General features: G+C 48.5%; 2 protein-coding genes across 2 annotated transcripts in view; one reads left to right on the forward strand and one right to left on the reverse strand.

Moving 5' to 3' along the window:
- Positions 1–9: 9 nt before the first annotated feature.
- Positions 10–7,038, forward strand: RBP4 (retinol binding protein 4, plasma). The gene is made up of 4 exons (XM_004681035.2): positions 10–221; positions 354–460; positions 5,123–5,335; positions 6,913–7,038. The coding sequence occupies exons 1-4, from the start codon at positions 10–12 to the stop codon at positions 6,948–6,950; spliced, it is 570 nt and encodes a 189-aa protein (XP_004681092.1). The 3' UTR covers positions 6,951–7,038.
- A 3,047-nt stretch (positions 7,039–10,085) lies between these two features.
- The window catches only part of FFAR4 (free fatty acid receptor 4), a 20,586-nt gene continuing 7,365 nt past the window's right edge, over positions 10,086–23,306 (reverse strand). The window contains exons 2-3 of the mRNA XM_004680617.1: positions 20,810–20,938; positions 10,086–10,475 (exon numbers count right to left, since the gene is read on the reverse strand). Coding sequence (XP_004680674.1) covers positions 10,086–10,475; positions 20,810–20,938 — 519 coding nt within the window. The remainder of the gene's footprint in view (positions 10,476–20,809; positions 20,939–23,306) is intronic.

Consider the following 23,306-nt stretch of genomic DNA (forward strand, 5'->3'; position numbering starts at 1 on the left):
CCGAGCCCTATGACCGTGGCCCGGCCTGCTGCCCTGTGCCCGCGTGCACTGTCAGGCACTGAACGCAGCTGCTCTCTTTCCCAGTTCTCAGGGACCTGGTACGCCATGGCCAAGAAGGACCCCGAGGGCCTCTTTCTGCAGGACGACATCATCACCGAGTTCTCCGTGGACCATAAAGGCCAGATGAGCGCCACAGCCAAGGGTCGAGTCCGACTTTTGAAGTCAGTGGGATCGGGGTGGGGGTGGGGGGTTAGAAGGCCAAACCCTGGAGGAGGAGGGAAGGGAGCACCCTGGATGGGACGGAGGGGGATAGCCTACACCCGCCTGACTCAGGGTCCCCTGGGCTTTTGCAGTAGCTGGGATGTGTGTGCAGACATGGTGGGCACCTTCACCGACACGGACGACCCTGCCAAATTCAAGATGAAGTACTGGGGCGTTGCCTCCTTTCTCCAGAAAGGATGTGAGTAGTCAGTTCAGTGAGACGGTCTTGGGAAATGGGGCACATCCCTGGCCCAAGTTCTGGGCTGCTTCTCCAGGGGCATCCTTGGGGAAAATGGTTTGTAGGTGGCAGGAACTTCTGCCCTGCCTGAGCTTAGGCACATGAGAGGGGCGTCAGCAGCTAGTTCGCCTCCTCTCTAGCCCTGAACCTCCTACCCCCAGTCCAAAACCCTGACCTAAGCCCCAAAGGACCTGAGTGCTCAGCAGGTGAGCTCCTCCTGCCATTTTGCAGTCCAGCCTTGCTGTAGCGTGTAGAGCCTCCTCCATGCTTTTCAAGCTTAAAAGATGCTCCAGCCTGCCTCACCTTCGGCCTGATTTTGCTTTTTCACCTTTTCTTTGGGCTGAATCCCTGAGACAGCTTGGGTAACTGGGACCCCAGCAGAGGCTGGGAGACTGCCCTCCAAGGCCACAGGCAACGTGTACACAGGGTTGCTAGACTCCTGGGTGCCTGCCCATGGCAGCAGAGATGCTGAGCTAGGCACAGTGTTCTGGGGCAGTGAGGTCTTCCCCATCTCCCCGGTGCCAGACCTTATACTGTGAGAGAGAGGAGTAGGCAGGATATTGAGGACTCTCAGAAAAACATCTAAACTCAGCCAGATCCTGGAAGCCCAACATCTACACGGTCTTCCTACCTCCTCCCCTGCCTCTTCCATTTTTCTGAAATTTCAAATCTGGAGTCTGTTTGTTTGGCTAACTAGAAAATAATATAGGCCTGAGGACATTGTGGTATCTTAAAAACAGACAGGTAACGCTTACAAAGTAGGCTCAGTATGCAAATGAATATGCTGAAGCCAAGGAAAAGGAATATGTTGGTTGCCCAAAGTCATGCAACAAGTTTGGGGGTCGATGTCAGAAAGCAGGCCTTCCACACCCGCCTGGGAGGAGGTTGCTCTGAACAGAAGGGACTCCTAATACAAAGCAGTATTTGTGCTCTCCTGTGGGGTAGGGCCAGGGGGCCTTTCCAGGGGACTCTCTTAGCATAGTAACCAAGAAGAGACAACTTTTCAGGTAGCCCATCTTAAGCAGCATGCCTTCTTGAAATCCTCTGCAGTTGTATTAGATAAGATTGCATCTTTATCAAATTGCATCTTCAGTATTAATTTCACTGTATAGATGGAGCTGCTATTCTAGAAGAGGGGGGAAAAGCTTTTATCCTTACAAATAATAAAAAAGCATTTCAAATAATACAGAAAAACTTTCTAAAGTGATTCATTTCACATTAATCTACCTTTCTAAAATGGATTACAAAAATGAACTCAGGGAATACAAAATAACTAGATTTCTAACACTATGTACAAACACAAATACCTAATGCCCATAGCACTTTGAGATGCACTCCTAAAGGGGCAGGATTCTGTTGGTTCTGCATTTAGGGAAGATGAGAGAGGCCCCAATGAGGAGGAAGGGTTGTGCCTCGTCTCCTCCTCCCCTACCAAAGCTCTTACCTCTTGTAAATTGAAATTCTAGCATTTCCTTTGGAGGGAATATTTTTTGAAATCTTGAAAGCGGTTGTTATAGACACAAAGGGAGATAACTACAATACAGATCAATTCTGTCGTGGTTATGACACGGTGGTTAAACATGCAAGATTAAGTTGGACTGCCTGCATGTGAATCCTAACTCAGCTGGTCACCTGGGGGAGCCTTGGACAAATTCCTTATTCTCTGTGTGCCTCAATCTCCTCATCTTCAAAAGGAGGTGCTCATAGTACCTACCTCATGAAGTTATATCGTAGTGAGTTAACATGCAGAAAGCATTAAGGACAGGGTCTGATAGGGAGTTTTGGAGGGCCCTGGTTCCCGGGGCCCTGCGTCTCTTCCTCCAGACCCCCCACCTCCTTTCCCCTTGCCCTTTGTGGCAGGTTGGGGAAAAAAAGGCGGTTGAGGGGCCCACCCTGGGTGCCTGTGGTGCGTGCTGAGCCCATCCCTCGTGGTTCGGTTTTCCTGGGTTCGCCCCGTGTTGGAAAAAAAAAAAGAACAGGGTGTGAGACAGGACATCTCTGTCAGGATGTGATATTGTTACTGCGTAGTTATTCCCCTGGTCATGAAATAATAGCTTTATATTCGGGGTCAGATAAAATCTCTCATTTTAGCAGTGAACAAGTGATTATCATTGTTTTGAGCTCCCAGGAAAACATCTCTTTTGTCCATCTTCTAGATAAATTCTCTTACTCTACTGGTAAGGGGCCCTTGTCAGGCTGGTTAACAATGCAGACCTAATTGTCTGCATCTGTTTCTCAAAGTCAGCTTCTCTGCACCACTTAATATGTAAATCAGCTGGGATGCTTATTAGAAATGCAGTTTGGGGGTCCCAAGCCCAGAATTACTAAATCAGAAACTCCTGATTCTGGGGGCGAGGCCCCAGAATCTGAATGTTTTAGTAGGTCCTTTCTGTAGAATGAAGCTGGAGAACCACTGGTCTTGATATTTTTGGCTTATTTTGGTTTCAAGGCTTTAGACTCTATTCACTTTGCTGGGGCCTGTTGGATTTTATGAAACAGAAATAGCATCATACCACAGGCTGGCTGGCTAGTCTAGGCTGTTAGACCTGAGAACTGCAGGTAGTTTCCCACCTGATCTCATCTCCTTAGGTGAGGACACAGGTGTAGGTTGGTGAAGGGGCACGTTGCGGCTCCCTGCAGTGAACAGCAGAGCCCCCAAGGTACCAGGTTGCCAGAGAAAGCTCCCTCTACCTGTCCAGCACCACCCCAGCAAGTCTGCTTGTCCAGCACCACCCCAGCTTCTGGGATAGAGGAGCTTGGAGGACTGGGTTCTTTCTAGCCAAGCTTAGGCAATTCACCTCCTGACAACCATAGTTGACATTGTTTTGATTTAAATTCTCCCTTGAATTCTTTAGCCAAAAAGAGAATGGAGATAAACCAAACTTAGGCCTTCTTTTTAAAGTCAAGAATGGTGTTGGTTTTCCTAAAACCAAGCTCAGAGAGTTACTTAGTTCCTGTGTCAGAATTCACATTCTGGCAACAAAACAATTTAAGGAGCAGATAAGCCAAGCTACTAGCTGCCTGGATCATGAATTGGACAGTATTCCAAAAGAGTGCTCTGGGTCTGAGGGCTGGCTGCTCGTGCTCCTGTGACGGACACAGTAAGCCTCACAGCCAGGGAGGAAATCACTCAGCAGCCGCCCGCGACGACGAGCCGAGCCGGCATGTGGGTGTTCCTGGCCCACCCACTGACCTCCTGCCAAGCAGTGCTGCCTGAGCTCTCCTCCTGGACTCTGACACCCACATAGGGGTGAGTCTGGGAGGTGCAGGGGTTCCCTCACTCTCCTTCCTGGCAGGCCTGCAGTGAGCTGAAGAAGGGGCTCCAGTCACAGCTTCTGCATAGACCCTAGACCTGGGTGCAGGCTGAATCCCTTCCTAGACTGGCATGACAGGAGTCCTCAGAGTCGACAGATATACCCACAGGTGACTGGAGCAAGACCAGCCCTTAGTGCTGGGGTGCAGGTACCTCTGCAGCATGGAGCTAACACAGGGCAGAATTATTTAGCCGAGACCTAGGCGTGAGATGGAGGCAAAGGGCTTTGGTCTTTTGTTTCTTGTGCCTCTGCCCCAATTTGTTTATATTCTGGAGTCAATGAGGCTAGTGGTCTCTGGGGTCAGGTTTAACCCCAAGTCTGCCAGGCTACTTATGATGCTGGGTGAGTGACTTCATTTCTCTGTGCCATATTTTTCTCATGCAAACTGGGGGCTGATAATGTGCACTTTTGGGTCAATGTGAGGAATAACTGAGAAAGCATGAAATTGTCTCCAGAGTGACTGGCACATAACTAAGTCTCAGAAAGCCTAGTCAAGGAAACTTAAATAGAGATATGTTATTTTTTTTTCCAAATTGAAGGTTTTTGGATAAGCCTGACCATTGCTGTTTGTCTGTGGAAAATCTCTCCTAAACATTCTATTAACATTACTTCCCACCTAATTGTCTTGATATCTTTACCACCATCATTAACATTTATTCTTCATGATTTACCATTAGGGATAAACAGAATCTAAATTCTTCAAAAGCTCAACTCTGCCTCTACCAGGGAAATAAAGTACATGCACAAAGAAACAACTTCTGATGTTGGATGGTGGGTTCTCTGGTGCAGCCGTGGAAAAACTACTCCTTTTTGGGGCACAGGGAGGGGAGTGAGTTACTAAAGGGAAAATAGGCCTAAGCCCTATCACAGAGTGGCGCCCTCTAGTGGTGGGCTGAGGCAGAAGGGCGGTGTGGGTTCCCAGATAACTGGGGACCAACGAGACCGGTCTTCCCTGCAGAAGAGACACACTTGAGGTTGAGGCTAACGCGGCAGTCTGACACTAGCCGCAAAGGGAGATGGCTAAGAAGGCAGAGGAGAGGCCTGGTCTGTTCTGTGAACAGAGCCCACTCTGTTCTTGGAAGGATGCTACACTGAGATCGCCGGTGGCGATCACTGTTCTGAGGCCGCCCCCAGGATTTCTCTGTAAAGGAGAACATGAGCCTTAGTCGTTTTCCCAATGTTATAAAAGTTGTCAGAATTTCCTTTGGCCCCAGCTTCTTAGCAGAAGGCTCACGCGTGCCGCGGGTGAGTTTCCCTGACACCCCAGCCCGCGGAGGGGGAGGCACTGGCTCGGCTCTCTGCCTTGCAGTGGACGACCACTGGATCATCGACACGGACTACGACACCTACGCCGTGCAGTACTCCTGCCGCCTCCAGAACCTCGACGGCACCTGTGCCGACAGCTATTCCTTTATATTCTCCCGTGACCCCCATGGCCTGCCCCCTGAAGCACAGAGAATCGTGCGGCGGAGGCAGGAAGAGCTGTGCCTGGCCAGGCAGTACAGGCTGATCCCTCACAAAGGTGAGTGACCGGGGCAGGGCCGCGGGGCCAAGTGGTCAGAGAGGCGGGGCGAGGGCCAGCCGGAGGAAGGGCAGGGCTGGTGCCATCCTCGAGTCTTGGTCTTCTTGATGGGACCTTTCTCTCCTGTTACCCAGGCAGATGCAGAGGCGGTTTCCAAAACCCCGCACTTTTAATTAAGGGAAGGAGCAGGGGACACGTGCTGTTTTTTTTTTTTTTTTTCCTGCTCCCTGAAGCCCAGTCTGTGGCCCCCTGACCTGGCCTTTGGCTGCGCTAACTGAATTAATGTTTGGTGATGGAGTGGCGCGGGAAAAGCTGGCCAGCCGTTGAGACCACTAGACAGCCCCATGGCAAATTAGGGGGAGAAGGATTTCAACAAATGTTCTTGTTTCCAATATGGAACCAAAGCACTAGATTGTCTACCTGGTTTTCCTCAATTTCTTTTTGTGGTCCTCCCGTCATTGGATTTCTGTATAAGTATTACCCTTTTCTTGATAAGAAAAACAGGAACATTCTGGAGGTAAGTGCGCATTCTATTTTGAATTGACAGTCATTCTTGTGGGAAAGTAGGTTACAAGGTCCTAATAGGGTAATGCTAAAATGTAGGAACTCTTTTGTTGGTCGTCTAACAGCAGACCCATACCACAAGAAATAGACATGAACTGAGACCAAAAACAGGAATTGGTGAGATGTTGATGTTCCACCCCCAGACAGCTTAATTGAAGAGCTCCATCCGGTTCCAACAGGGCCACATTGTAGGCGAGGCCCTTTAACTACATTATCAAGCTTCCCTTTTATAAGGGTTTATTTATTTATGCATACAAGAACTGGGGTGTAGGCCAGGGGTGCAGGGAGTAGGGAGTGTGAGAAGATTCATCAGAGACAGAGCGGGGAGCAGAACAGTCAGATTGACTGAAATATACTGCTGAGGGAGCAGCGGGCAAGACAGGAGAGGTCTGCTGCACCATGTGGGTCAGCTCCCTGGCTGGGGATCAAAGTCAGGCCATGGTGATGAAACTAACCCCAAACCACCAGGGATGCCCTGCATTATCACATTTAATGCTCAGGGACATCTTATGATGTAGATCCTTTTAATATCCACATTCTGCAAAGACAAAATTGGGGGCTACGGAAGATTCTGGAAGTTGCTCAAGATCTTCAGGGGATAATTGGGTGGATGCAAACTGAGGGTTTTTCAGTTTTTGTGTTTGAGTGTGTGACTCTGAAGCCCCTGGTGGCACCATCTGGTGACGTGATCCAGGACATGGTGAACACTATAGAGTGGCTGAGGCCCTCCTCCAACTTTCTACAATGGACTCTAAAATGCAGTGCTGAGAATATAAGACGAGGAAGAGTACTTTCATACACTAGATTCTGTTTTCTTAGTCCCCATGTCCTCCAGAAAAATCCAGCAGGTTTTGGAAACAGCCAATAGTTTATTTATGAATTAACAGCCACATCAAGCTGTAACCTCAGGAGAGTTGAGCAGTTGGGGCCAAAGGCCATCCTGATATCCATTATCTACAGTAAACATTGGGTACATCTTCTGTCATGAATGGTTTTTTTTTTCTCTATTTCAGGTTACTGTAATAGCAGATCTGAAAAAAGCCTTTTGTAGCAACATTGAAGATGTCAAGTTTCACTTGAAAACTCCCCACTCACTCTCAGCTGTCAATTTTATTTATCTTAATTTACTTTCTCCTCCCCTTCCCTCAGCAAACATAAAACCTCTGTACACATAAAAATTTATGTATGTGAAAAGAAGTGGACCTGTTTGTACTAAAATGTCTATTGAGAGTTACTAGAGTTTTCTAAGGAATCATTTGAGGCTTAGGATTCCAGATTTTGACTTATTAAATTACACTCACCTGTTTCCTATAATATGGGTCTTTGTATTCAAGTGTGTGTCAAAATGAGAAATTCTGCAGGTAGAGAGGGCGCACTTCTATGTCCTGGGAAGTTTTCTTTCCTCCTATTCTTTATGACCTTTGGCCTGATCTCATTATCAATGACTTGCTTTTCTCAGCCTCCTGAAAAAGGAGTTTGCCTATTAACCCAGTCAGCCCCAGGTCTCAGCTAGCCCGTGAGGTGTGCAGGAAGTGAGCTCACCTGCAGCTCACCTGGGAGGCATGGTCTAGGTGAGTTCTAGGAATACTCCCAGTCCTTCATTGCTTCTGGCACGCACTTGGCTTCTTTTTCTAGATGTGATCAAAATGTTGAGGAGGAGAAGTCCTGGGTTTTCCTGGGGGACCTGGAATCCAGGTCTAGAGAAAGACAAGGTGTCCCCTGCCTGGAACTTGCAGAAAAAGGGTAGATGGGCAGGTGGAGGGGGTGTCGGGTAGCTGGGAGTAGGATAGAACACCAGTGTCTTGCATCGTCAGCACTCATGGGGACATGGTCGGATAATCATATGCAAAGTCATCCCCTTCAATTTTCCAGTAGCTCCCAGGTGCTGCAGGTCTCCTCTTGAAACAGTCAGTCTTTCGTACTAGAAAGTTTGGGTTGTAAATTAAAATCAAGTTGAGATATATAAAAGCTGTGTGACTTGGCACTAGTTATGTGACTTCTCTGAGCCTCACTCTTGTGAAATATGGGGTAACGGGGCCTCCCTGTTAGGATGCAGTGAGGATTCAGTGAGAGCACTTAGCAACCCTGTAATTTGGGCAATCCCAAGCTTGCATCTACGAAATGTGTGGGGAAGGGGGGAGCTACAACTCTCTCATGCATGGAGATCTCTGGCTGGGTGCTGGCCTATCAAGGACCCAAAGGAGACACCTGGGCCCCTCCTTTCTATGTGCTTTGTTCCATCACCAAAGAGGGAGGAGACAAGTACAGACTCGGTACAGAAGTGTCACCTGTCATCATATGGCCTGTGAGCTCAGCTCTCCAGCTTCAGGTGGACAATTCCAGAGACTCCTAAGAGAGCCACATACCACTTCAAAATACAGCTTTAATTTACCAAAGCTATTAACTAAAGATGAACAAACAATACCTAGCATCTTATTATCCAAATGGATCCCATAAATCTTATTGGAAGAAGCCATTCAAGAACTCCGTGAGCAATAGCACCTACTGGCACAGATTTTACTTGGCAACAAAATTTGTTGAGCACCTACTGTGAGCCCTGAGATGCTGCCCCTTCCAGTCACTGGTCCAGCCTTCAAGTGCATTCCCTGGGCTCTCTCTAGCTCTGTTGCTTCTCTCCTCTCTTTTCTCTCAGGGATATTTCATAAAACTGTCAACCTGTAAAGACTAAGGACTACCAACACTGGCTTCAAGCCCAAGCGCCACATCTCTGCAAACAATTGCCTGTTTTCTATTTAGATATTACTAAGATTTCAAACTTACCTGCCCCAAATGAAGTTCTTGCCTCTCCCACCTCTTTTCTCCCCAATTTCCCATCATTTATTAGTGTCAGGATAAAAATCTAGAAGTCACCCTTGACTACTCATCATCCCTTCTACTCTCTGGCCTGTCCAACTATAAATAGCATTCACATTACCTTCCCAAGAGCATTTCTCCCAACCTTTGGTGATGCCACCCACCTCCGTAGTCCCCATCTTCTTTTTCAATCCAGCAACCTCCTAACTGGTTTCCATTTTTATTCTGGCAACCTCAAATTCCATTTTTTGGGTAATATTTAAAGATATGCATCAGACCCTATCTGTCTGCAGTCACAAACCTTTTGCAGCTGTCCACTGAATACAGAATAAATCCCCTGTGGTGGTTTCTGTGGGGCTTCACTAGCCCTGGGTCTTTCCTGGTTTCAACTGATGACTCCCAGCAGGGCACCCATCTGCCCCAGCACCAAGGACAGAACTTCAAGGCCAGGAAACTTGGTTCATATTTGTCTCGATTTGCTTGCACCATCTTCTTTCTATCTCACAAGCACCCAGCTTCTGCACCAGCATCTGCTTGTCTTTAAAACTCTGTATTCCTGGGTTCAAATGGCTGGTTCTTTCTTGTGGTTGATCTTTTGGCTGAAATATCACTTATCAGAAAGATCTTCTTTGGTCCCTCCCTGCCACATCTAAATAGCTACCACTGCCCTACCTTCTTTATGAAGCAAAAGTATTTATTGACTCCTATTTTGTGTTTCTTCCCTGACTAGAAGGTCTTTTGCTCCATGAGGGCAGGGGCTGTGACTGTCTGGTTCACGGCTGTATTCCCAGCACCAACCACAGTGCTTCAAGGGCGTCTGGGGCTTCACTCATAAACATGTTGGACTCATCCCACTTTTTCTCTGATCTCATGACATTGCTTCTCCTAAAAGGTCCACATTTCTTAAATGTGAGAAAAAGAAGTCATCTTTAATTGTTCCTTGGAAATTCCTCCAGTGTTCTTGACATTAATGATTATGATGGCTTGAAGTCCAGAGTGGGGGTCTAAAGTAATCATGACCCTTTGGAGGGGAAATCCGCATCTCAGATCAGTTCTAAAACCAGCAAAGTGTAGCTTTATATGTAGGAGATTGATTGCTGAACAGTTATAAATAAAAATGTATTAAGTTCAATCATAAACAAACACTGAAAAAGTTCATACTTAAAGAAACCTATTGCACATCCTCTTCTAAAACACAAAAGGGTTATTCTGAATGATCACCCCTTAATTTACTGGTACTGTCAATGTATAGTTGCAAAGGCTACATTTCTTTAAAGCAGGGCATACTGACGTAATGTCCTGAGATGAAGTCCCTTTGAAAACATACATGTTTGATGGACAGTGACAAACCTTGCCTAGAGAGAAAAATTACTTAGCTGGAAATTACGGATAAATCATTTCTTCGGACAGACGTGTCTGTAAACATGGCTCCCTTTTCCGGCAAGGAGAAGCAGTGAAAAATTCTCCTCCATTCATTCCTAAAGAGTGACATGTTGTAGAGGATGGGGTTCAGGGCTGAGTTGGCAAACGTGAAGGCCACCACCCAGAAGAAAAGGGACGGCCAGATGACCAGGTCTTGCTTGAAGTTCTGGATCAAGATGAGCAGGATGGTGATGATGATGGGGCTCCACATGATGAAGAAGGAGACCATGAGCAGGAAGAGGGTGCGAAAGAGACGGAAGTCCTGCTGGGACACGCGGATCTGGTGGTTCTCCGAGCAAGCCATGTTCACCGTCACCCTCTTCCTGGACGCCTTTGTGATCTGCAAGAGCACAAAAAAAGACCGTGGGGTTTTTGATTTAAGAGGAATAGAGGGCCCCAGAGTCAGAATCTACCCCCTGCTGCACTGGGGCTGCTTGGCACTGGAACTCTGTGTAAAGAGGGCTCCTCTCTCAGTGGCCCTGCACTCTGCCCATGATTAGAAATGGGGCACTTAGCTGACCTCCTGAAACATAAGGCAGAACGCCAACCACACCACAGACAGAGTTGATGAAGGGAAGTGAAAAGCTCGAGTTGGATGGCCTGGATGAGGGGTGAGCAGCTCTCGTCTGGATGTGCGCCCTCCCTTCGTATGTTTGTACCTAAGTCCCAAAATGAAGGCATTAGGAACCTTTGGGGTGATTAGGTCATGGGACATGTTTCTTGTCAGTGTCAGCCTATTAAAATAATGCAAGTGGCACTCACCTGGGGCCAGATAATTTCTCATAGGCTTTCATTCTTTTTAAGACAATACAACTGGACCCACCCTTAAGTTCTTCTTATGACTGCAATATGCCCTTCAGCTATAACCATCCAGAAACTTTGAGAAAATACAGGTTATGACTTACAAACCTTGAACTTATACAATACAGCTGGACCACAGTGTGGCCACCAGTGCAGGGAAGAGGGAGAGAGAGAGTGTGGGGTTCTGCTTTCATTGTGGCCCAGGGTGAAGGGTCCAGGTCTTCTGGGCTTACTATTGGTGCATTCACCTTATGAAAGTAGGAACTTCAAGTGTGGGAAGAGAGAGAAAAGAAGGAACAAGGAAAAGACAAATTAGTCCCGACTGACAAGTTCCCTAAATTAGCCAGGGTTTGTAAAACAGAGGGGGGATCACTGGCAGCTGGTCTGCCTCCGGCCGTGCACCTGGTGAGGTGCTTGACTGAACTCTTTGAAGAGGATGCCCCTTTGATATGGCTGCCTCCATCCTCAAAGAAAAGTCAACATTGGGAGCTTACAATACAGACCAAAGCCTCATAAATGAGGTTGGAAAGCGGCCGAGAGCTCCCTCTCAACTGTCCACTGTCTGAGTGCCCAGCAAGAAGCAGGTAGTTGGCACCCTGGAAGAGGCGCTTACAGAGTCTGATGTGCTGACATCCTGACCTTACATCGCCAGCTTCCAGAACTGCAAAAATAATGTCTATTGTTCTTAAGTCACCTAGTCTGTGGTATTTGTTACAGTATCCCAAATGGACTAACACACATTTTCCTATCATTTCTTTTTTTGAATGAGTTCATTCAGTGGAGAGCAGCAGTATGTGCCACAGATGCAAAACACTTGCCCCTGAAGGAGATCACATGAAAAATACAGGGTCTCCATGCTCTATTCCCTCCACCCCCAGAAGGGACCACAGCGAGTGGTATTCTGTAGTGCTCCAGGAATGCTCTAGTTCTGCACAAATCTAGCTCTGGCCTCTGGCTTCTGCTCTTTGGCTTCCACGCAAATGGGACCACGCCATGCACCGCTCGAACCTTGCTTCTTTCTTAGCAGTGTATCTTAGTGCTTGTTCCCTGTCAGCCCAGGCAGAAGGCACCTCAGTGTTATCTGAGTGGTTGTGCTGGTTCGTAGTGTGGCTGTGCCAGTCTTTCCAAGACCCTGTGGATATCCATTTAGCTCTGAAGGGTGGAGGGTAGCAACTGACTGGAGTGACAGTACACATACTTGTCTCTTGTCTTTCTCTGCTCCTGTATAGCTTACTGGGGAGAAGGTGAAGTTCTGGAAGCTGACGATGTAAGGTCAGGACGTCAGCACATCAGATTCTGTAAGAGCTTCTTCCAGGGTGCCAACTGCCCACTTCTTGCTGGGTACTCAGAAAGTAGACACCTTCAGGAGAAGGCATGGGGGTGGGGGTTGGGCATGAGTGCTAAGCCCACACTCTGGGCTCCTTCCCTTTGAGTTGAAGTTGCCTCCCAGTCTTGCTGAGTCTGGGGCTGTGCAACAAGCATTGCCTAGAGGCAGCCCCAAAATGCAGCTGTAACCGGGAAGAGCCATCACTAAAGCCTGGGGTGAGGGTGGTTTAGGAAATGATCCTCCGATGAGCAGGGTCTGTTGGCACTAATGCACAGTGACCTCTGGTCAGAGGCACGGCCAACAGAAGGGCTAACAACAGGTGGGCACTCATGCTAGTTGTTTGCAAGGGAGGTGGGGAGCACTGGCAGAGCAGCCCACCCTCTGCTCTCCTCCCACTCCCATCTTGTACTGAGGGAAGCCTTCCAATTGCCCATAGGATCGACAGTTTCAAATATGCAGGCACACCTGGGCTGGAAATTTCTGGAATCAGACGTTGGTGTCATTAAAGTTTCTCCATTCCAGTAAGAAACATGCTAATCAGAACACTACGGGTGTCATTTGTGAAAAACCAAAACCATTCATGTTTATGTTCCTGGCTGAGAGGTAATGATTGGCAGGACAACCTGGGTTGTGATGGGGCGCTGTACCCGCTAGCCCAGCACACAGTGTTCCAGCCTGTGACCTCTACCCTAGGGAAAAGAGCCAACTCAGAAAGTCACAGCTCCACTCATGGTTCCTGCTGTTTGCTTAGTCCCATTTGCTTAGGCTGCCTCTGTGCTCTGCTTCTCCTGCTGGGGCAGGCTGTGGGCCACACAGTGGGCGCTTGCACGGCTGGAGACTTGGACAGCCACACATCATCATTCGCTCTGCACTGGCCTTTCTAGACCCCTTCCCCTAAGGTTCTGTAGTCTCAAGAGGGAAGGTAATTGGAAAGCAATTAGCATCATTTACAATTTAGGCAAGGTGAACTACAAAATCAGAGTGGCTTAAAATATTCTCCTTAGAATACTTCTAAATAGCTAATCAAAAGATGGCTACTTAATTGTTTCATAATTAAATGCAAGTGTTTGTTTGCTACTAGGCAGAAGCGTAGGTCCACCTCTTGGTGATGGAGACCAGAGCACAGAAGCCAAATGAACAGACCCCTTTCCTTCCTGCTTACTCCCCAGCAACAAGAACAAGAATCAGGGTCACTGAGCCTTAAGGGGGTGGGTGGGGTCCTTTGGGTGCCAGGGGCAGGTTATAAAACACATTTATAAACTGTCACATTTAATCTTCACAATTGCTGTTGGGATTCGCACTGTTATTATTTCAGAAGAATTGTAGGCATTACTCCCTAGGTCCAGAGGTCTCGCTTCCATGTGACTCAGAGAAGGTGGTTACGAATTGGAAGGGACAGTTACCCCCATTCAAAAAGGAGAAAATTGAAATTCAGAAAATGTGACTTGAGAAACTGTTAACAAGTGGTCAAATCTCCCCTCTGTAGAAATCTACTCAGTTGAGCTGAAGATGGACTAGCTCATTAAAGGCTTCAGTGGGGATGCTACCCTTCAGGCCTCCCCTCCACTGCCTACCTGCAGTGGGGTTTCTCGGGAACTGTGCCCCACCACCTCAGACCACATGCTGGAGGTCACAGGGGCACAGCCAGATCTGGAAGTTGCTGTGTAGAATCAGCTAGAGCACGTGTTCTGGTGACAGCTGGGCGAGCTGAGGCTCCTGGCCAGTAGACCTGCGTGCGAGAACAGCTGTGGGGCAGGAAGGCAGGCACGGGTGCTTGCAGGGCAATGATACCACCTTTGAGTAGGGGCGTCACTAACCCTAAATATAGCCTGGTGGCCACGTAAGAGATGATTCCAACTTGTCCAGTTTGCCTAGCCAGGAAGGATGAGTCACTAACTAGATGTCTTCTAACTAGTTTTTGAATAAATGACACTGATGGGATTGATAGTTCTGGGCCTTCACTCTGTGCCTGGCCCTCTATATAGCACTTGGCTTATCACTTTCCGTTCTCCCAGCAGTTCGAGGACCTGCTTTGACGATCCCGTTTTACTGATGAGAACATGGGCACAAAGGGACTCAAGGTCTTACCCAGTAGTACTCAGCTAAGAAGTGGCAGAGCTGTGCTTCCAGCCTTGGCAGCCTGACTCCAGCCCACACTCTTAATCCTTCCCATCCTCTCCTATCTCCATCAGGGGAGCCTGGTGCTCAGCTGTAAATGCTGAGCTCTAATGCCAGGAACACTGAGCCGCTTTCCTAGCTCACCTCTTGCTGGGAGACTTTGAAACGGTCACACCTCAGCCCCACCAGACTGCAGGCTCTCTGGCCGGCTGCCCTGTGGCTCCTGAGCCCAGCCCTCCAGCAAGTGCCTGACAGCAACTGTAAGGAAACGTGAAATGAACTGACTCATGGACTGAGTGAGTATGTGGCAGGTCTTTTTTTAGCACTGAAAAATGATACCATTTCCTCCTGTCTACAATTCCCACACTTGCAGGGACTGAGAAGGGAAATGGGCCACTTTAATACAGTGTGACTCCCCAGTTCCCCTGCCCCCATCAAAGCACAAGCTGAGTCAATTTTTATCAAGGGTTTAAAATACCTCTGGCACTGGCCAGCCTGCTTGATGAGCTTTTAGATTAAACCAAGTGCTCAGTTAATTTATGAAGATTAAATATTATTCTCAAAAAAAAAAAAAAACCTTCTGGGGCACATTCTGTCATTACCCCATTTGGGGGATGAGAGGTGGAGACTCGAGAGGTGAAGTAACTTGCTTTAGGCCCCAAGGTCCAGTGCTCGGAGGACACTCTGGGGGCGGGGGAGGCACCCTGACTCCTCACCTCAGGGCTTGCTGTTCCTGAAGAGGACAGCACGCTGGGAGCGTGGCCTCAGACTCCTGCATCTGTCACCTGGCACTCGATAGATACATAACAACACGCAGATGCTTGAACCTACCTCCAGATACTCCCAATGTATGTGAGACTGAGTGGGACTTAGAAATCTGCACTTGCCCCAAGAGCTTCTAATGCACTGACATGTAAGAACTTCCAATCTACAACTGCAGTGGTGGTGGGGGGGGGTTTACAGAGTTGTTTTTTAAGAGTCTTTTGGAGACGTGATGCCTTAAGACCCACGTGAGAACCAGAAACCTGAGAAGGCAACTTCCCCCCACCTCTCACCCTTCCTCACCTCTCACAGACCAGGGGTGCTAACAAGCAGGTGCAGAGAGGAGTTGCTCCCCATTGTCATAGCTGGGACCATGGGGTTCCTTGGTCAGTCAGCAACCCTTTGACTAGAATCATCAGACTAGGCCTAGCACCATCTTGCCAGAGGGTCCTTTCTATCACCAGGAAGCAGCCCACAAAGCTGGGGAATGAGCTCCCGGCTCAGAGACAGGACTGCACATTCACTCCCTACCCCCTTCACAACTACCTGAGGCAGGTTTCCTCTCTCAGTCAAGTACTGAGCTAGGAAAGGCTACCCGTCCTCACCCACTGACTCACTTTCTTATTCAACAAAGGTTTACTGAGCTTCTCCTATGTGCCACGTGCTCTTGTAGGTGATAAAAATACAGCAAGAAATAAGGGAGCCTGACTTCCTGCTAGTGTGTGTGAGGGGAGAAGGGAGGGACAACAATAAACTTACCAACTGTCGCAAAGATAGAAGCATTTCATGTTGCCATGGTAACAGTTGCCTGGTGACAATGTAAATCAAGGCCAACAGTTCCCAAGGACAGCCAGGAACCACTGCAATTGGGCGTGGCTGCAAGGCTATTCCCCTGGGAAAGTATTGGCTGGAAAAAGCCCTGAAGGTGTATAGCATGCCTGGGAAAGGGGGAAAGAGGAAGCAGAGAAGGCAGAAGGGTGGTTAAGGCACAGCCCCCCATCCCCCAACCCTCTCAGTCCTTGTCCCTTTGTAAGAGAATTTTGTTTACTGTTGCATCCCTAGAACAAGCCTTATTGGATCCCACTGAAGGGGCCAGCAATGCCTTCTCTTCTGGGACATGGGAAATCAGTGGACAAGGACCATAAGGCCCAGATTCTAGCCCATGCTTGTTTTGGCGTGATCTTGGGCAATAACCAATGTGGGTTCAGTTTTCTCTGGAGCCAAATGGGCTTCAGTGGCTTGTTTAGTAAATGACCATGTAGAAATGATAATGTTCTGAAAATCACAAGGTTAATGTAAACATAAGACTTAAAAAGTTTCTGTCAAACTCACTAGCGTTAAGAGACCACTGCCCATTTCCCAGGCATTGATGATGACATTGGTTCTTATATTGTACCCATGCGTTTCCCAGGAGGGTGATTTAGAAGCAGCTGCCATAGGTGGCTGGAGTATCTGGACAGAGTTCGCACTGTCTCCCTCTGAAGATACTCCCTCTGGCAAAGCTTTTCTGCCAGACTTTTTCTGTTAAGAGCATAACTCTATAAATCAATTGAACATCAGTGTTAACTTAGCCATAATCATCAAGGCCAATCAGCAAATCATTTGAAGTATCTGGCTCCTTGTTCTTGCCGTGAACTGTGGTTTAGAGAGAGATGGAAGAAAGGACATGTCCCTTAGCACAGCAGGGGTCCTGAGGTCCTTTAGAGAATTTCCAGGTGGATCTCGGCTTGAGAAAAAGATGGAAGTGGGTGAGGAAGCAGGTTTATGCCCTCTGTTTGAGGTCAGCTAAGACTTTTGAGGCAGGAGCGGAATGGGGTAGACCAGAGCTCCGGCCTCTAGGGGAAGCGGGAGCAGGGACGCTGGGGGAGGAGCTACAAATGTACCAGCCCAACCTGGGCACCGATTCCTTGTCGCCATTCTCCAAGTCTGGATCCTGCCGTTCATTCTCTCAAAGCTTTCAGCACCATCTTTTCCCAGCATGCTCTGAGAGCAGGTTGGAGGACCAGCCCTAACAAGTAACAGGTGTAGCCTATGCAGCCCCTTTGACAGGTGGGCATGTTCTACCTGTGCTGCCTTTTGCATGGCTCACCGCCATCTATACCGCTGGAGTTGGGGTTGCTGTTTCACAGATGAAGAATTGGGGTTCTGCAAAGGCACACCGCATGTGTGTGTGAGGTTCAGGGCTCAATAAGGTTATTAAAATAGCCCTTTCCTAAGTGGATGACTGGATTAAAAAGATGGGGGACGTATACACAATAGAATATTACTCAGCAACTAAAAAAAATAAACACATGCCTTTTGCAGCAGCATGGATGGAGCTGGAAAAGATCATGCTTAGTGAGATAAGCCAGAGAGAAAAGGAAAAATACCTGATGGCTTTACTTACAGCAGTATAACAGACCAGGCAAGAAAAAAACATTAATAATGAACAGCTACATACCAGAGACATTTTGTGGGGGTGGAGTGGGGAATGGGATCAAAAACAGTGGGAGGGAGGGAAATGCACTGGATTATGGTGATGGCACATGAGTGATTTGGTGATGAGAAACCCAAGGGGATTACAACTGAGATGGAAAAATGCACAAAATGATGTAAAAATAAACTATTATATTATTTATTAAAAAAATACAGGTGTAAATTATCCATTAATAAATAGTGAAGCCCTGATGGAGAAGCTTGCAATAAAAAATAAAATAAAATAACCCTCTCCTGACTCCATGTCTGTCTTGACTGACCTTTTCCCTTCTCTCTCTTACCCCTATTCAGCCCTTATATTTATGTAGCATTTAACAGTTGGCAGTGTTTTCACCTAAATCTCAGCATCATTCCACTTCGTTTCAGGGTTTCGCTGCACTGAACAGCAGTGCCTTGTCTTCCCCCTCCCCTTTCATGTAGCTCTTGCTATATTGAGAATGCAAAGATCCCCCCTTGACCCACGTTCACACCGATCTCCTCTTGACCCTTCTCTCCACCTGACCCATCTACACACCCACCGCACTTGCACAAAGCAGACGCCTAACAAAAGTCTGGGACTCGGAGGCCAGCTGCCTGGCTTCAGATCCTGATATTCCTACTTAGAAGCTATGTGACCTTTTCCAAGCTACTTAGCCCTTCTGTGCCCTGGTTTCCTATCCTGTAATTTTTATTGGGGTTAGGGGAATTCCTTCCTGACACAGTCTTGCTAAATACATTTTAAAATATTCATTCTTCACTTCTCTTCCTAGTTCCCTCCTTTTTCTTCCAACATAATGATAAAAGCTAACACAGCAGGTGTACACTTGAGCCCCCCTACACCCACTGCAAGCCCTTTACAGATCTTCACCCCTCGCCTAAAGCCAGCTCATACCTGAAACAGCCCCAGTCAGGGAAAGGGGTCATTTGAAGGGGGTCACAAGTCAAGTGGTAGGGAAGAGTCTAGGAAATGAGACGGAGTTGGGCAGCAGCTCCAGCAGGACCTGGGATTAGCAGACTCCAACAGAGACCGGCCTGCCTTTGGCTCCTGTGCTTCTAAGCTGACAACTCCTCAGCTACCAAGAAAGGACCATAAAATGACCAGATGGAGAGCAGGTCTGAGTCCCCACTTCAATATACCTGTTTGCTAGAGGATCCATTATGCGCCATAAAACCAACATTCAACCATTGTAAACCTCCCAGAGAACACAGAGGCTTTGCTTAAGCCTGGCATGAGTCAGGCACTTGCTCACATGCCATCTGCCTGGGCCAGCTCCCAGAAGGACTGCAGGAGGTGGGTGGCAGGTCTTGGGAGTCCCCGAAAGATCATTTCCTGGTTTTTGTACTTTTGAAAGGTGCATTCCCTGGGGTCAGGGACAGCTCTGAAAGGTCACAGAGGGCACTTCTGGTCAAGTTCTATTTCTTATTCTGCTGTTGAATGCTGCCCTTGTGAGCGTGGTCAGTTAGCTAGCCGGCCCTGTGTGCTGAGTGTGCCTTTCGGATGTGTGTTATACTTCAATAAAAGGTGACCAAAGTGGACGTCCTCACTCACAGCTCAGCTATCTGTGCCAGGGAAATAATGCACACAAGCCCAAAGTCCACGAACCAGGTCACATCTGTATGATTGAGGATCTGGGCGCCATTAAAAATGATGAGGCAGAGCTACGGGAAATGACAGGCAAAGAGAAGGCGATCTGGTGTTAAGCAAAGAAAGGAGGTTACAGAGAAGATAGTACTATCTCGAACCCCAAAACTAAACAAAACTGAACCTACAGAACACTGGGCCAAACCATTACAGAGTTGATATTTGACCACTATGGTTCATCAACTAGAGAGCTATATACGTTTATGTGCACAACACACACTGCATGAAAATGTGTGTATATGTAAATTTATAAAAATAAATAAACGGAAAGATCACACTTGTGAAAGCGAATGATCTGCCATAGCCATGGGGTAAAACCAGCTCTTTCCCTGAACCTAAGCCTGGGGACAAGCAGGCTGGCCCGACCCCCCTGAGGGTCAGGCTGGAGGGCTGACAGGCTCAGGCTGCTGAGGGCGCCACAGCGGGGGTGGTTTCCCTGATGCTCCAGCCCCAGCCTGGGCTGCTCTAAAAGCAGCAGCAGTGGCTGGGGCTGTGGGCGGGGCCGTGGCCAGAGCATGCAGCCTGCGGGCAGCCCCTCTGCCGGCCACAAGCGAGCCGGGTTTGAACACCTGAGCTCAGCCCCTTAGTCTTCGGAGATGACAGCAGTTAGCTGCCAGCACCTCAGGCTGCTGGGGAGCAGGGTTGAGGGCGCTGCAATAGTCTTCACTGAGGCACACCTCTGTGGGGCCGGCTTGATGGTCGCCCCAGCTCTAGAGAGGTTTGAGCACCACAGAACACCCCAACCTCAGGCCCAAGAGGCAGCAGCAAGCACCACCCCCTCGCCACTCAGCTTCTACTCCTGCATGGGGCAACCTTGCCACTGCAGCCCTGGTGGGTCTGTATGCCCTGGAGCATCGTGGCCGGGGTGTGCATCGGAGGGGCCATCACTGCCCTCTCTGCCTGCAGCCTGAGTGCAGTGGACCACAGGTGGCAGGCATTAACAAACCAGCCGCCCCGCCCCCAGCCCGCTCTGCCCTTAAGCAGGAGCCTTTGGGACCCGGAGTCCCGAGGTGGGGGCCTCCAGTGCAAACCTAGCTGTGCCCGAGGAGCGGCTTTTAGAGCAGCTGGGGTGAGGCCTGAGCAGCAGGGGAGGCCGAGCTGCAGGGAAACCACCCCTGCAGCCTGCAGCAGCTGCACCCCAGCCCTCCAGCCCAGCTTGCTGGGGGTTTCTCCAGGGACAAAGCCACCGGACTGCTCTGGGGAAGGAGCTGCCTTTGTTTTTAAGCCCAGGCTTAACACCAGGGATCAGGTTTCACTTTGAACTGTTAACAAGGCAGGTAAAGTACACATTCAGTTTCTCTGTTATACATTTCTATGCCTTTAATGTTTTGTGTTTGAGCCTGTATTACTTTAACCCTCAGCAACAGAAAGGATAATAGCAATCACAATACAGCTTTTAAAAGCCACTAAACTCTCTCAGTCAGTGTTATGGAAGGCAGAGGACATGATGCAGAGAGCCAGGGCCCTACTGGTGTGAAGGCTAGGGTGACTTCGACCCATATCTGCCTGCTCCACCTGATACACCCCCAGCCTGAGTGAAGTTTAGCTGTGGCGCTTGAAGCAAACGTACCTGTAAAATTTTGGAGTAACTGATCACAATGAGGGATCCTGGCACCAAGAAGTTCAAAATAACAAATGATACATCCCAAGAGATCTCTCCGGCAATGTTGGGCCAAACCAGGGTGCAAATTTGAATTTCCTGGTTATAAAAAGAAAGAGACCATCATTTCAATGCTGACTTCTGATTTGGCCTTTCCTCTGAGGTGTCAGTGTCACACAGATGGTATCGCAGGAAGTCCCAGAATGCCTTCCACTGCTCACAGCCCACTGACAAGTCATTGTCTCTGACCAGCAGATTGACCAGCACCAGAGCGCCCTTCCCCAGGGCAGGCCACTAGGCCTCAGGCGCCCAGGCTGGTAAGAAGTAGAGACATTCCTAGGCGTGACTCTCGCTTGTGCTTGTTCCACTTCCCTGGGTTCAGTTGCAGAGAGTCACGGAGCCTTCCAAGCCTTCACTTCACAGGTGAAAAAACTGACCCTGGACACTTAGGTGTGTGGGAAGTAACAGCTGCCCACCAGCGCACCAACACAGGAAGCAGGTTTCGGTGCATTATGCATGCTGGAGGCGCGGGTCAGTGTGGAGGGCTGTGTTCTTTGGGGAGGCTCAAATGTCAAGAACATGACAAGCTGCATAGAGGTCATAGCTTGCTTCAATTCGGTGCCAGAAGCCAGACAGCCAGACGCAGTCTCTGTTTTCATCCATCCACTCGACCAATACTTACTGAGTGCTATTCCTGGCAGAGGTGAAGCATTTTTATTGTTTTCCAAAGCGTATCACAGTGGTGGGGTGAGACTCAAAATACAGTTAACAAAAAATTGTAACAGCCCTTATTTATGAACATTTACTCTATGCTGGGCAACACTTTCCACCCTTATCTTACTGAAGGTTCACACTAACCTTATTGAAATGTATTATTATTTCCCCCATGACACAGAGTACTAAGGCTTAGAGCCAGTCTCCTAAAACAATCATTTAAAATATTAAAAGCATGATCCTTTTTAAGTATATAACATTTCCCCCAAAGAGCTAAACGGTTGTAACGGCTACTAGGCACCTACCAGGAAAACGCTAAGGCAAATCAAACAAGGAAGAATAATTATATTAGTTCTGTGAAAAGGGAAGGAGAATGTTGCCTCATTGTCCTATTTTGTTTAGAGGTTCTGAGTATTGGGGAAACTTGGTCCTCCCTCCCTCCCCCTACTGTCCACACCCTGAGGGAGGTCTTCCTGCGTTGTATTGATTGGAAAGAAAGGCTAGTCTCTCAAGGAGCTTCTGAGTGCTGGCTGCGAGCTTGTCACCCCTCTTCTGATAACTCTCAGAGACTCTGCCGTGTGCAGGCCTCTTCCAAGGGTGTGGGGGGACCTAGGAGCTGGCCACTCATGGGCAGCTGCGGCCTATTTGCTATCTAAACATCACAGCAGAACATTCCTTGCCTACCTACAGAGTATACAGGTCATATCGCAAAGCAGGCCTGGGGACACAGAGACCGCTGTTGACCTGATGACGGGACTATCTCACGGAGGTCTTGGGATGACTCTGCCTGTGATAACATCACACTTTGCTGGCAAAAATGTCTCTTGACACATGGTCAAGCTACCCCCTTCCCTTTCTCTTGTAAAACTTTGTCCCCCATTCCCATCCCACCCTCCGGACCCTGTTCCTCATACCATTGTCGCATGACCAGCTTTTACTAGCCTGTGCGCTTTCAATAACTGGCACAAGAACTTCTGCAGGAGCAGCAGAGTCCAGCCTTGCACACCTGCCCCCCCAATTGCTGGGTCCCTCATGGTGTTCCTGCTGCAAAGCAGCAACAAATTTCCTGTTACAACAGCATGGACCCCCATCTCCCCACTGGCGGGCAGCGCATAGCAGCAGATATGCTAAAGGAACAATCCGAAGAAATGCATTCAAGTCCTCAATGTGACTTGGCCTCTAATTCCCATAAATGTGATTTTAAAAAAATGCACAAAGGCCCTCCCTGGTGGCGCAGCGGGTTAAAGCACAGCACTGAGAAGCTAAAGCCACTTCCGCATGAGTTCAATTCCCGCCTGCCCCGGAGGTGACCCACATGGCGTGGCAGACCTCTCCTGACCCGCCCGCTGCTCCTCTCAGCAGTGTACTTCATCCATCTGCCTGTTCTGCTCCCCGCTCTGTCTCTGGTGAAGCCTCTCACTGCCCCTGCACCTCTGGCCTGTACCCCACTTCTGTATGCACAAATAAATAAATCTTTAAAAAAAAATGCACAAAGAGGGCAGAAAATCTGATGGCCCCCAAGCTACTTCTTAAAGTCCTGAAGAGGCTCCAATTCTCTCCAATGCCTTCTCCAGAATGTTTGCCAAATTTTGCCAGGCTTAACAAGATTTTGTAAAAGAGTATGTACTGATAGAGCCAAGTGTTCCCCTAACATTCAGGATGAAAAGTAGGTCCCTAAAAAATATGCTTGCGTGATGAGCTCAGTGCTGTTGAAGAAAATGTGTGCATGCGTGTGTGTGTGTGTGTGTGTGTG

The sequence above is a fragment of the Condylura cristata genome, unplaced genomic scaffold (assembly GCF_000260355.1).
Source record: "Condylura cristata isolate star-nosed mole 26May11 unplaced genomic scaffold, ConCri1.0 scaffold00011, whole genome shotgun sequence".
Classification (NCBI taxonomy): Eukaryota; Metazoa; Chordata; class Mammalia; order Eulipotyphla; family Talpidae; genus Condylura; species Condylura cristata.